This window comes from Corvus hawaiiensis, chromosome 12, assembly GCF_020740725.1.
Source record: "Corvus hawaiiensis isolate bCorHaw1 chromosome 12, bCorHaw1.pri.cur, whole genome shotgun sequence".
NCBI lineage: Eukaryota > Metazoa > Chordata > Aves > Passeriformes > Corvidae > Corvus > Corvus hawaiiensis.
Genome location: NC_063224.1, coordinates 16,646,208 through 16,659,426, shown reverse-complemented (window position 1 = coordinate 16,659,426; position 13,219 = coordinate 16,646,208). Strand labels below are relative to the sequence as shown.

Genomic DNA, 13,219 nt, shown 5'->3' with positions numbered 1-13,219 from the left:
TAATCCATTGGAGCAGACTTTCTACATTATCCCAGGTGTTAGCAGCCACACTTGAAGAGAACTGTGAGACTGCAAAGAAACAAAAGAAATCTCCTTTCGTTAGCTACTGTGCTCCCTCACCAAGAGAACACTAAACCAGCTGAATTAATAAAATGTGCCCCATCTAGTAAGAACATCCTGTAATATGTTGCATGCCAGCTGGTTTTAGCTCATTTTGCAAGTAGGATTAATTTTTAGAAACTTCAGGCTTTCATGTTAATCCCAGATAATAGTGCAGTTTGGTAGACAAATCAGATTACAGGGAATGTCAGCATGATTTGATTTTAAATGATGTGAAGCATGTTACTGGAACTATCACCCTCTCGTTTTATGAAAGGGTGACCTGGAAGAATGGCAGACAAGGTTCACCACATCTCAACAGCTGCAGACCTCTCCTTCAAGCCCCTTTTAAAAATATGGCTTTGTTTACTCTGCTTTATCTCTGATTGACATTTTCTGACAGCAAGTTATGGCATGAATTTAAAAAGACATAGACTTTGTCACAACAATGGATTGTGTAAACAAACGCTGTGGCAGAAAACGGTATACAAACTTACCTTTTACACATACACCACTGATGTGTACACCACCTGCTACTACCAAGTATCTGACGTGTGTTTTCAATTAAAAACCCCACTATTCTACCTATTCCTTCCCACTAATTTGATTCACGAGCTTTGTTTTTGCATCTCCCTCGTTCCCCACGTCTTTACTCTCATTGGTTACAGCAGGCCTCAAGCCTATTTTATTTCTGGTTAATCTGATTAGGTAAGAACCTGGGATTGTGATGTCAGTGCATTAGTAGAAGGAAGTAATGCTTCCTGCAGGAAAGATGGCAGCTTTGACCTTTTAGAAGCAAGTCATGATCTGACCGGAAGATGAAAACAGAGCGAGCCAAACTGCAGCAGTAACACCAACTCATTTTGCATGAGCACAGTTCAAAGAGGGACTATGGCTCATGGACTGCAGGTAAGAAAGCATAATGTTCTTGTTTGGTTATTTGCCTGAAGGGAGCTTTGGCTGGGGGGAAAAAGGTCAGCTTCAGCAAAAATAGCAGAACTAGAAATACTGACTAATGAAAGGCCTTGGTTCTTATATTTACTCCACAGAAAAGATGGCTTTCAGAGCAGAGGCATCTAATAGACTCACTTTTCTACAAATGTAAGACATTCTTTGACTTTACCATACCTATATTCATGTTTTTTCATTCTGTGCTGATGAAACTATTTATGAATTCCTTTACTGTATCACATTGCTGTAGTTCATTTTGTTGTTTTTTCCCCTTAAACTCAGAAATCTACATCAGTAATTGAACAACAGATGAGACTGAAACTAAATTAAACAACTAATTGCTCAAGTTATAAACTCATGATTTAAAAATTTAATGATTTTGTATGATAGTTTAGTAGACTGCTTTATTATTATGGGCTGTCACTGTATTATTCAGCATGTGTCGCAATGCAAACACTTTCATGAGCCTGTAAGGCGTATGCAGCAGGTTGCTGTAGTGATGTGCTGCTCAAACGGAAGCAATCCTTAAAGTTCTGGGTTTGAACCTTTCATTAGGCCTTATAAAATGCTTCATACAGAGGATATTATTGTAGCAGATATTGTTTGTACCCAAGAATCTCAATGAGCACAGCTGCTAAACAAGTACCAGCTACAAAGCTGCACTGCTGGAGTAGCTCTAAGCAGTAATGACTATGCACACCTGTATGCCTCGAGATATCCTTTATTCCACTGTTACATCAACACGGAAAAGCTCATCCCTCACTTGAGCTGAAGCAGTTGTGGTGTCACTCATCAAGTGCAGCAGGAAGCTCAGCTTATTGGCAAGAAGGCTGACCTTTAACTTGCTCTGCAGATGAAATGCTGTGCTTTTATAAATGCAAAAGCAGATTGTAAAGTCCATTAAAAATGCAGTCAGTATCATGATAAGGCAAAAGAAGCTGCTCAAATTGCAGGGAGCATTATCACTGCATTTAAGCTGCAGTTAAGTAGAATGCAATAGACATGGGGATCTTGAAGAAAAAACAAACCCAACAACAAAACAAACAGTACTTTTTATACTGGTGTCAGTGACTATCCTTTAAGGTGCTTTGATACTTCAAATGATAATGATGTTTATGTGTTCGAGTAGTCTCAAATAATCATTGTCTTTGACCAATGCTTCTAATTAAATTAATCCCATATCCTGCCTGTGTGTTCACCACTAGCAACCTCCCGGAGGCAGAAATGTGCCGGTTTTGAGCTGTCCAGCTGGGTCAATAGAACATCAAACCATGAGCAGCTCTGCACTCACTAAAGCAGACCCCAGTGTCACTGCCAGCGTCTCTCCACGATCAACAAGGCACAAACAAACTTCATCTAAAAACAACCCTGAACCTAAGCTTGCACTGCACTACTTCAGCCATGAAGAAAATAGTGACTAAACCAGGCAGAACAGCACTGTTGCCACCCACCCAGGGCTCAGCTGCAAGGTCATTCTGCACGTGTGCCTTGGACCACTAGGACCGATCCATTTTGAGTACTTGCAGAACACGGTTAGTCCAGCCAGGACGAGATTCTACATCCATTGCCTTGTGCTACTATAATCTGTTCTCTGAAATTTCCTTTAACACCTGTCCCTAGTTTTATCTTTAAATGCAGGAAGCCATTCATGGCCAATTTAAAATAAATGGCAGTAATTGGTTATTTCATTTTTGGCTGCTGTGAGTTTTGCAAGTAATAACCTACTACTGTTCCCTGAAGTCCATTTTTCTTTTCTTCCTAAGCACTCATCTCTCCTATGCTAAAGAAAAAGAGAATTAAAAACAATTCATCTCTCTAAAGAGTTTGAAGGTGTTGTTGTTAGCAATACTTTATGCTATTACTGCCAAGACCACAGCTCTGTGCTTTTAGCAAGACACTTCACTGAGCTGGGTGGAATGTAACTGGTGTGCTGCGGGAAATGAAGTTGCAGGGAGCTCTCTCACAGAGAGCCCGCAGGTGCTGACAGAATACATAAACGACATTGTGCTTGAGCAGATAGAAATGGATACATTTCCTTGGTGAAAACTGCCTGACTTAGAGCAATAAGCTTTTACAAAATTAAAGCAAATGCAGTTTTGTAGTTTTGAAATAAATATGCCATATAAGAGTAGAAATGTAGTAAAAATATACTTTATACAAGAAATAATAGTGATAAATAAAAGAGTAAAGAGTTTTGAGTTTAATAATAAGTTTTATAGTAAAGTTTCCTAGAAAGTTAAGATGTATTAGTATAAGCTTGTGCAATAGGCTATAATAGCAATATGTTTATTGGATAAGAAAGTACACACTGCGGCAAAATTATACCGTGTTGATTGGTACAAATGTGTAGCAAGCTTTGTGGCATCTGCTTATTGGCTAAAAAAGTTATAAAAAGCCTTGTAGAGATATAGTGAGCTGCTGCTTCTCCAGTAAGCTGCTGCTACCTCACTGAATTGCTGCTGCCTGGCATCTGTACCTTCTGCAGCTGCCAGGCCTACTGCTTCTGCTATTGTTACTGTGACTACTGCCTTTTTGATTAGAGATGCTGTTTGTAATGACTCTTCTGTCTCACCCTTCAATAAACATGAGACTGATGCAGCAATAAATCATCTCAGCAACGTCTCATGCATACTTTAATCCCGGGACAATCCTGGAAATCCTGACAGTGTGTAGATAACCTATTTTGCACTAGTGAAGCTTTGAGCCAGCTCTGAATTTTCCTTTCAGTTTGTTCTGTATTTTTAACAACAGCAGGGCAATATCAGGTGTGAAAAAATCTCACAAATTTGAGGGGGTTTTCTTAACTTACTTCTAAAACTTACTAAATACTTACTAAATACTTCCTTGTATTTTTCCTTGACTGGTTTTGTACCACCACTTTATAAATGAACAAAGCATCCATTAATGTCTTGAAGGGATGTAGAATCCAAAGACACAGATCTGTTTGGGTCCAGAAGAGAAACCCAAATGGAGATTATGGAGCTTCTAGACATGCAGACACCTCTGGGTGCAACAACCTGAAACCAGCACATTGAATAAAGAACTGTAATCCTAAATCCTGTAGGCAAAAGGGTTAAGGCCTGGATCCGTGGGACGTAGCCATAGCTAGCCACGATGAGGAGCACTCTGCTCCAAGGGCAGACAGCACAACTGCTTCCCGCCTATACGCACCCTCTGCAGCTTCTCCTCTTCCCACTGCCATCCCAAAGCTTCTCCTTTGGGGTGAGCCATCTCCCCTCTCCTCTGAGACAGCTAACAGCTGGATTGTCAAAAGTTCAGCTGTGAATTCATGCTTAGGAGGCAGAGTTTTCTCTGTCACACAGTGAAAAACTATGGTCAAGGTAGAGCAGCATCCCAAAGTCACATGCTGACCAGTAATCCCAATCTGCTTGCCTTACATTTTAATTTTTGCTTGTCTACCACACAAGCAAGCTACTGAGCTCTGCAGAAGGGGAAACGGAACAAGAAGGGAGGTTACTGTTTTGAGTGGCTTTTTTAATGAGTTGATGATGGCCAAGAATTTATCTCATAATGACTGGGGCAAAGTAGTTGTTATCCATTCACAACTCAGCCACTAGCTCCTGAGTTATCGGAGTGTGAATTGTTCTGGCAGAGAGATCAAATACTTAGAAATATTTTTATTTTGACACATTATTAGGGGCGAGGAATTTTTTCTTCACACTATCAGAGACTGGAGAGCTTTTTCTTGTATGGCTCTGTGGCTACTCTTAGAGCTACTTCCCTTTCCCTTGCAGGTAAGAGATGAAGAAAGCAGCTACAACAAAAATCTCTTTTGTATTCTTAAGCATTATGAAGAAGATTTAGAAAGAATCTTCATTCCTCATGGACTCACCCTGGACAGGTATGAGGGTAAACAGCAAAGAATAGTGACAGTGATGCCAATTGTCCCTCCAAATGAAAAGACTGAGGTCCTGCCCTGCACAGCCCATGAGAAATATGGAAACCCTGCAGCCCTAACACTTCTGTCCTAAAGTCTAACACAGGAGAGGGTTTATGGAGAGGATTCCTCTACAAGCCCAGTTAAGCTTCCATGTTCCCTCAAATATCTTTAAGCCCATCTATCCTGCAATACTTAGGTTTATGGATTAAATCATCTTGTGCCCTGCAAATACGTAACTAACTTTTCTATGACTTGCTGTGGTCACAATTTGTTAGTTATAAAAATCTAACAGCAAGATAAGAATTTTTACTTGAACTCTCCTTAATATATGGACAAACAACTATGATATACAAAACACTTTCCAGAATTTCCTTTTTTTTTTTTCCCCCCTCCCAGGACAGAACGTTTGGCTAGAGATACCATGCAAGACATGGGGGGTCATCACATTGTTGCACTCTGTGTCCTTAAAGGAGGTTATAAATTCTTTGCTGATTTGCTGGACCACATAAAGGCACTAAATCAAAATGCTGATAAATCTGTGCCTGTTACCGTGGATTTTGTCAGAATTAAAAGCTACTGTGTAAGCAACTTTCTTTTCTTTGGAAAATTGAGTCTCTCTGTAGACTGGCATTTTAAATACTGGTAGTTTGCATGAAAACTCCACAAAAATCGAGTTTATGCATACATCCTGTTCAAATTACGGAAAAGGAACTGATTTACTTATCTGCCCCAAAGGGTGGATATTATACATTCACTGGAACAAACATACAGCAGAACACTGAATGTGACACAGCCAGGGGCAGGTCTCAGACTCCTTCCTCTTGCAAAAAAGCAAGAGCAGCACACCTTTCATACACATACAGGATAACAGTTTTGGGCATGTTTTATGTGACTTCTATCTCTTCTTTCTCCTTCTAGAATGATTTACCTACAGAAAAAATCTGGTTTGTTGGAGAGGAACTGTCTACACTAAATGGGAAGGTATGAATTAGCATCTCCAGCTTTTAGAGGGCAACTGTTCTTGTGTATCTTCCAGGAAATCCATCTTTATTAAGATTTTGATACTGCATACTTACTTAACCACTTAACACTGTTTTAAGATACTGGGTTTTGAAACTGTGAGTAATTCCCACTGATCTCAGTGGAAACTTAAAGCCACCAGTAATGAGTGCTTCTAAACATCCTATTTCCCCATTTTATCCCAGAACCCCCAGAAATGAACCGTACTAAACAGACTCATTCAGTATGGTTCTAGAATACCAATGCCACACAGAGAGTAATATACAGACCTGACATAGGTGCTTTTATCACCATATTTTAAGATTTCATAAATACTTCAAGAAAGTTTCTTCAGAAAGCACCAAAGTAAAGTCAATAGTTCAAGTGACAAGCTCCTTTGAAGATCAATGCAACTTCCTTGGACCTGAAGCTTTTAGTGTGCTTTTCCTGGCTGTATAATTTGCTGAATATTGCCATGTAAATCTTTTCTTTCCTTTCCTTTCTTTCCCTATGTAATCTCTTCCAGAATGTGTTAGTAGTAGAGGTAAGTAACAATTGAAGGAGAGGGGGAATGACATGGACTTTTTTCTCCCTGCTTTTCAAGTTAATACATATTACACATAAAACAATAATTAATTATGTTACTGGGCTGCCAAGTGTGCATGCTCTAATTTAATCCAGTGATACTCTGGTTTTCCTTTCAGACTTGAAGGATAATTTGGTTTTTTATCTCTTTCAGGACATTACTGAGACTGGTAGAACAATGAATGCACTGCTTTCAAAAATAAAAGACAAGAAACCAAGGATGGTAAAAGTTGTACAGGGATATAGCCACTAACTAATGTATTCAAATAATTTGGGTGACTAGTCAGTGTATGCTGATGGGTGCTTGTTAGGCTTGAGGTTTGGGAGGGAGGACGCAAATGCCGGAAGCAATCCTTATCCAGCTGCTGAAAAATTGTTTATTAAATTGGGAAATTTACCCACACACTACCACCTTCATTGTTCAAATTAATAAAAAAAGGTTTTATGGCTCTTTCTGTGTAGTCCATAAAATTGGATAGATTCCCTGTTTCTTACTTGTTTATGTTTGAAGGAAATTCATCTCTTTCCATAGGTTTTCTAACACCACCTCAGTTGCCTCAATACTAGAATGACAACACTCAGAATATTTCTTAATATCCTCAACTGCAGAAGCTTCCAGAATCTAAGAGTCTGTCAGTACTTGGAAGGTGACTTCAAGTAGTATTCTAGATCTGCTTTTAGCAGATCTCTAAAAGAAAATTTTGTGGCATATCCCTGTGTCTGTCAAGTAATCACAATGCTTTATAAAACAGTTGCTTTATGCACCAGTTATTCAGACAGTCCTTCTAGTGACTGTCCAGGTTCTCAGTTTCTTCTGAAATGCACAGGAAAACCAAGAATAGACATGATTTTGTAGAAGAAATTGTCCTTTTCTCCACCCCTCCCCACTAAAATCATTACCGGCCACTTGAATGTGGTTCCCCTTCTGTGCTACTCTAGTGTCCTGAGGCATTGCTACGTGGAAGGGCAGTGATCTGAGACACAGGACTGAAGGGAACTGAATAGGAAACAGAGCCACTTGGACATTCAGAATCAACCTAGATCAGAGCCTTTGCTTCTCCCTCCCTTACAAGGCTGAACACTACTTCTTTCTGTGCAATAATCTCACTGTTTTAATTTAAGTGCGTGATTTTAGAAGTTTAATGGGAAGGCATGGCAGAAGGGAAGTCTACAGCTTAGAGCAAGACATATTTTAAAAACCAACCTTCTCTGCTCTGCCTTACAGCCTGCTCGTTAAAAGGACATGTCAGAGTCCAGGTTACAGACCAGACTGTAAGTATTGTGTTTTTCTAGTACTGTTTTTTTCTGTATTTTCCAAAATACAGTCTTATGATTTCACTTCACGCAGCACATCTGACAACCCGCACATAAGTTTCATGAAGGCCAAGAGAAATGGGGGGAAAAATACATAAACACTTGTGAACTAATGACCAGCTACGCATGCCATCCTGAGATCTCATGACCACCTTCGTTTTTCCCCTCGTTAGCCTGAGTGCAGGCTTAGCTTTGATATACAAATTAAACTATTTAGATAGCAGAAACAGAACCAAACCTTAACTGTGTATTATTTTGCTTTGACCTGAGAGGGCATTTGTTTTGACTCTGCATTATTAAACTTGCCTTGTTTCCAAACTGAAAAGTCCTACTGAGTCACCCTGCATCTACTTTTACTCAAGTAAAATCTCACTCCTTGTCTCGTCTCCCCGGACTACCTCATAACTAGGTTTTAAACAATTATTTTGTTCATAAAAATCATTCTCTTAACACCTTAATTGTATTATTGACTGATGGGAATGGTTTAGATTCTAACCTCTGTCATCAATTTACAGCTCAGATTCTTAAGGAAGCACCCTGAAAGAGAGAGGATGCCTATTACTCTTAGCTCAAGCATGTGTTGAATACAAACTGTGCACTTAAAAGCTACTTACACCACTGAAGTATAAAAAGAACTGCATTTTCTTACAGATACAGGCTTTGAAATTGCAGATAAATTTGTGGTTGGATATGCTCTTGACTATAATGAATACTTCAGAGACCTAAATGTAAGTACATGCACGTTCCTCCACTACCAGGTATCAGGTACCTACCTACTGCAGGTACTCAGCAAGAACATTTGCTTCTACTCAGAGCTTCTCAACAATTAAAAACCCTTCCATTCCAACTAGAAACTTCCATTAAAAGAACAAAACCATTTTTAAGGTGCCGAGCTGGTAAGGCAATGTAGGTGTATAAGAAATGTTTGTGCCTTAGTTTTTATAGATCTACTTCACAAGCCTCATGGCTCAGCCATGCTGCAGGACATCCTGAACCCCCAGGATGGTGAGCAGCATACAATCTGCGGCCCCATCTGAAAATAAAATATTTTGTAGTTTGACTTAAATTGGATGTTTGTCTGTCTTAGTTCAATCCTATGCTGCTCTTTTATCACCAAGTCTTTAAAGCAGTCGTGCATGGACTCTGTGTGAAGGTTTTCCATACACCGGATAACATGGTCCGTAAGATCTCTCTTCCCTTATTCCATTACAGCTTCCTTAGGCTACACAGAGTACTAGACTTGGAAACATCATAAACTAATATGGCTGATCTCTTTTTCCCTCCTTTGTTTTCAAAAGTACTTTCTTAATTCTGGTTAACTCAGAAGTTTTTCACTTGAAAGTCTTTTTATTGAGACAAACCAGTTCTGTTGAAGATACAAACAATCTGTGCTATTGCTCAGAAGCATGAAAGAGTATGCAGTAATTTAACAGACCTGAGTTCTTTAGAATATATAAACCTATATATTACAGATAAACTTGGAAAGAATATTAAAATCTCGATTTTACTGCAAGTATGGAACTTGAAACAATTATGGTTCTGGTGTGTTTTTCTTGCGGTTCTGGGAATACGATGGAAAATCAGTTTTGCATTTCATTTGAAGACAGAGGTTGATAAATATTATGCCTGGGGTTTTTTAGCACATCTGTGCTCTGAAAGAGAATGCCAAAGAGAAATACAGGATGTGATAATGTCAGTCTTCGGGAGCACTAACTCCTGGCTGCTGACCAGGTGATAAACCATTACCCCAGGAAACTACTTCTGCTATTTGTGTGTCCCTAAGAAGAACGAGAAGCTAAATACTACTGCCCAGGACCTGCACCTCGCTGATTCCCACTTGTACTGTGCGCTGAGCACGAACTGTAGCGACCTTGGGTTTTTCCCGTTGTGAAGGAGCAGCACGGAGCTGGGTGCGAGGGTCCGGCGATGTCGAGCGCTGCCGCCGTGCCCGTCACGCTCCGGGCCCCGGAGCAGATTCCTCCCGCTGCGCCCGGGGACCGGGGGGGTACCAAGGCTGGAACAGGCGGGGACCGAGCGGGAACCGAGGCGGGACCGCGGCGAGACCGAGCGGGTGACCGAGGCCCGCCCAGCGCCACCGCCCGGGGAGCGGCTCCAGCCCGGCCCAGCCCGGCCCGCTCCAGCCCCCGGCCCGCTCCAGCCCTGCCGGGCCCGACCCGCCCCAGCCGCCGACCCGCTCCAGCCCAGCCCGGCCTGCCCCAGCCCCCGGCCCGCTCCGGCCCAGCCCGGCCCGCTCCAGCCCCCTGCCCGCCCCAGCCCCCTGTCCGCTCCAGCCCTGCCCGGCCCGCTCCAGCCCTGCCCCCGGCCCGCCCCAGCCCGGCCTGCCCCAGCCCGCTCCAGCCCTGCCCGTCCCGGCCCGCCCCAGCCCGGCCCGCCCCAGCCCCTGCCCGCCCCGCCCCAGCCCCCTACCCGCCCCAGCCCCCTGCCCGCCCCAGCCCCCTGTCCGCTCCAGCCCTGCCCGTCCCGCCCCAGCCCGCCCCAGCCCTGCCCGTCCCGCCCCAGCCCGGCCCCCGGCCCGCCCCAGCCCGCCCCAGCCCTGCCCAGCCCGGCCCCCGGCCCGGCCCGGCCCCGCCCCCCGGCCCCGGCCCCTCCCGGCCCCCCCGACAATCGAACGCCGTGAGTCGCCTGGAGACGGCGAACGCGGCCGTAGCGATTGTTGCGCTTTGCCGCCTCAGTCTCCCGGAGAACGCGGCTGTAGCGATTGTTGCGCTTTGCCGCCTCAGTCTCCCGGAGAACGCGGCCGTAGCGATTGTTGCGCTTTGCCGCCTCAGTCTCCCGGAGAACGCGGCCGTAGCGATTGTTGCCCTTTGCCGCCTCAGTCTCCCGGAGAACGCGGCCGTAGCGATTGTTGCCCTTTGCCGCCTCAGTCTCCCGGAGAACGCGGCCGTAGCGATTGTTGCCCTTTGCCGCCTCAGTCTCCCGGAGAACGCGGCCGTAGCGATTGTTGCCCTTTGCCGCCTCAGTCTCCCGGAGAACGCGGCCGTAGCAATTGTTGCGCTGCTGCCGCCTCAGTCTCCCGGAGAACGCGCTCCTGGCAGGCCGTTCGCAGCCTGAGCTAGCGCATCCAGGCGGCTACACTGGGCGATTCGCCAAGTGAATGTTCGCAGAGAATTGGTCTCTGAGAGCAGTGAATGTTCGCAGAGAATTGGTCTCTGAGAGCAGTCTTGAATTTCGTTTGAAGGTAAAGATTGACCAAAGTTGTACTTTTTGGTTTTGTCACATCTGTGCTCTGAAAGAGAATGCCAAAGAGAAATACAGGATGTGATAATGTCAGTCTTCTGGGGCAGCACTTCAGTGGCATGTACAGCTGAGTGGATGAGCTACTACTGTGGTCTACTGATTGTGCTTTTTTTTCACTGAAGCAATACAACATTTCCTAGAGATACCAGTCGATGCATTTTTTTCCTATAGTGATTACGTAAAACTGCTTAAAGGTGAATGTGTTCTGTTCAAGTTTCAGTGGGTTGTTATGATCTAGTTATTAAAATTATTAGGGAGATACCTCTGAATTAAGGTGCAAACGAGACCATATGCCAAAGTCAATAGTATGGATTTTATGTAACAGAAATGTGAGGAAGAGAGAGAAAGAAATAGAGAAGATTAAGTAGAAAATATCACCATTCCATGGATCCCAGTGGTGTCCCATTAATCCTCTTCTGGTCTTCACTGTGGTGAGGTCCTGCAAAACATAGAGTCCAATGGATTAATGCAGGTTTGGGCCAGGTGGGAATGGCCAGGTACCTCCTCGGGGCAGGGCAAGTCTGACACTGTCTCTTGCAACACTCTGGGATCTGTTGTGTTACTTTGCATTCCATGCAGTTGTCTGGTGCAAGGCTTCAGGAATGAGTGTGGGAGCACTTTGGAGGTCTTTGGTGGGTTATGACACCCCCTCTGCTGCCCCTCATGGGAATGCCCCATGGATGTGGCCTTCTGGGGCTGGGGGGGTTTTACAGCTGAGCCAGTTTGTGTGAGGGAGGATGAGTGTCCACTGCCTCTTACCAGAGGTCACGCCACACACCCAAAATTTCCTCCTTCCCCCTCTGTTGAAGGGAGGTTTGTGTGCAAACCTGGCCTCAGCAGATGAGTCTGTGGCTATGGCTTCCCCGCCCTGAACCCAGACAGAGCTTATTTTCAGGACAGCTGCTGGGTTTGGCTTTCTTGTAGAGACATTGTTCTCCCTCAGCCTTGTTTACTTCTCCCCAGACCTGAGATAATAGGACAATAGTGTCACCTTTATCTTGTTTCAGGTCCTCTTAGGCGGCTTAACTCACAGTCCGAAGTTCCAGTCAGGAGGCATTTTCAGGGAGGGGTGGGCTTTGGTGGTTGCAGCTTCTTTACACAGTTTTGCCACAGTGGGCAACAAGTCCTTCTAGCAGTATTTAAGCCATTACCTGCAGTGCAGGTGGCAGTCACCACTGCAGCAGAGCATCCACAGGAATAGTGAACAGGCCTCCAGAACACAAGAGGTCTGATTCTCACCCCGTGGTTACAGCGAGTTCCCATCTTCCTAGTGGTTCTTAGTTTACATGTTATAAGTTTATTGGTTCAGGAGTTCTCCACCCAGTTTTATGTATAAGTTCACGTTTATATATTTCCACTAGTTGCTTATGAAGTTCTCCCTTCTTTGATGCCCCATTGGTCTACTCATGTAATTTTCCCCCCTAAGTTATCCCCATTGGTTTTTCCCCTGTTATCTACTCCTCCTCCTCAGTCGATCCCCATTGGTTGTTTCCCTTTGTTCCACTCCCGTATAAAATGCTGTGCTTTCCCCTTTTTCCTGGTCTTTGGCCCTGGATCTTCCACTGGGGAGAAACCTGCTGGAACCTACACAGAGGCCCCTCTCTCATCCTTTGCCTCTGCCGACGCTTTTACACCACCTTTGTTCGGGGCTCATTCCTTGCGAAGGAGCCAGCTTTCCCTGCAGGCTGCAGCTGACAGCTTTCCGTGCAGGCTGCAGCCGACCCCTGCCGGCAGTACCAGAAGCCAAGGGCATCTGCAGCTGGACGCTGTGCTGCCTCAGGCAGCCCCAACAGTGTCAACTGACCATAACATTGCAGTTTCTCACAAGTCCTGTGAGGAGCGGCTGAGGGAGCTGGGGTTGTTTAGCCTAAAGAAGAGGAGGTTGTTACAGTTCATAAAGCACAATCTATGGGCTGTCCACTCTAGCTATTTTTACATAATATTTAAGCTACAGCTTTGTCTGTTCTAACTATTATTAATGTTCAGATTTTTAGCTCCAGGTTTCAGTATGATCCATCTTTGAATTGCACAACATAGTCATAGAGTTCAAGCAAAGTCCAACTAGAGGCCTAACAATACTAGCTACTTATGCCAAACAAGCACTTAGCTACT

General features: G+C 44.1%; 1 protein-coding gene and 1 long non-coding RNA gene across 13 annotated transcripts; one reads left to right on the top strand and one right to left on the bottom strand.

The window, feature by feature from the left end:
* The first annotated feature begins 854 nt into the window (after nucleotides 1-854).
* Nucleotides 855-9,380, top strand: LOC125332286 (hypoxanthine-guanine phosphoribosyltransferase-like). 12 transcript variants are annotated; one of them, XR_007206434.1, is made up of 8 exons: nucleotides 855-1,008; nucleotides 1,149-1,200; nucleotides 4,806-4,912; nucleotides 5,870-5,932; nucleotides 6,477-6,494; nucleotides 6,690-6,758; nucleotides 7,761-7,807; nucleotides 8,501-9,380. XR_007206434.1 is itself a non-coding variant. In XM_048317034.1 (8 exons), the coding sequence occupies exons 1-8, from the start codon at nucleotides 967-969 to the stop codon at nucleotides 8,677-8,679; spliced, it is 723 nt and encodes a 240-aa protein (XP_048172991.1). In that variant the 5' UTR covers nucleotides 855-966; the 3' UTR covers nucleotides 8,680-9,380. The 12 variants fall into 12 exon arrangements, 1 of the variants encoding a protein (XP_048172991.1); XR_007206433.1 differs by having other exon boundaries at nucleotides 8,365-9,380; XM_048317034.1 differs by lacking the exon at nucleotides 1,149-1,200 and adding an exon at nucleotides 5,348-5,531 and having other exon boundaries at nucleotides 6,690-6,769; nucleotides 7,758-7,807.
* Nucleotides 9,177-9,978, bottom strand: LOC125332287. The gene is made up of 2 exons (XR_007206438.1): nucleotides 9,609-9,978; nucleotides 9,177-9,501 (listed from the first exon to the last, which is right to left on the bottom strand). It is a non-coding gene; the product is annotated as an uncharacterized LOC125332287 (long non-coding RNA).
* Between the last annotated feature and the right edge of the window lie 3,241 nt (nucleotides 9,979-13,219).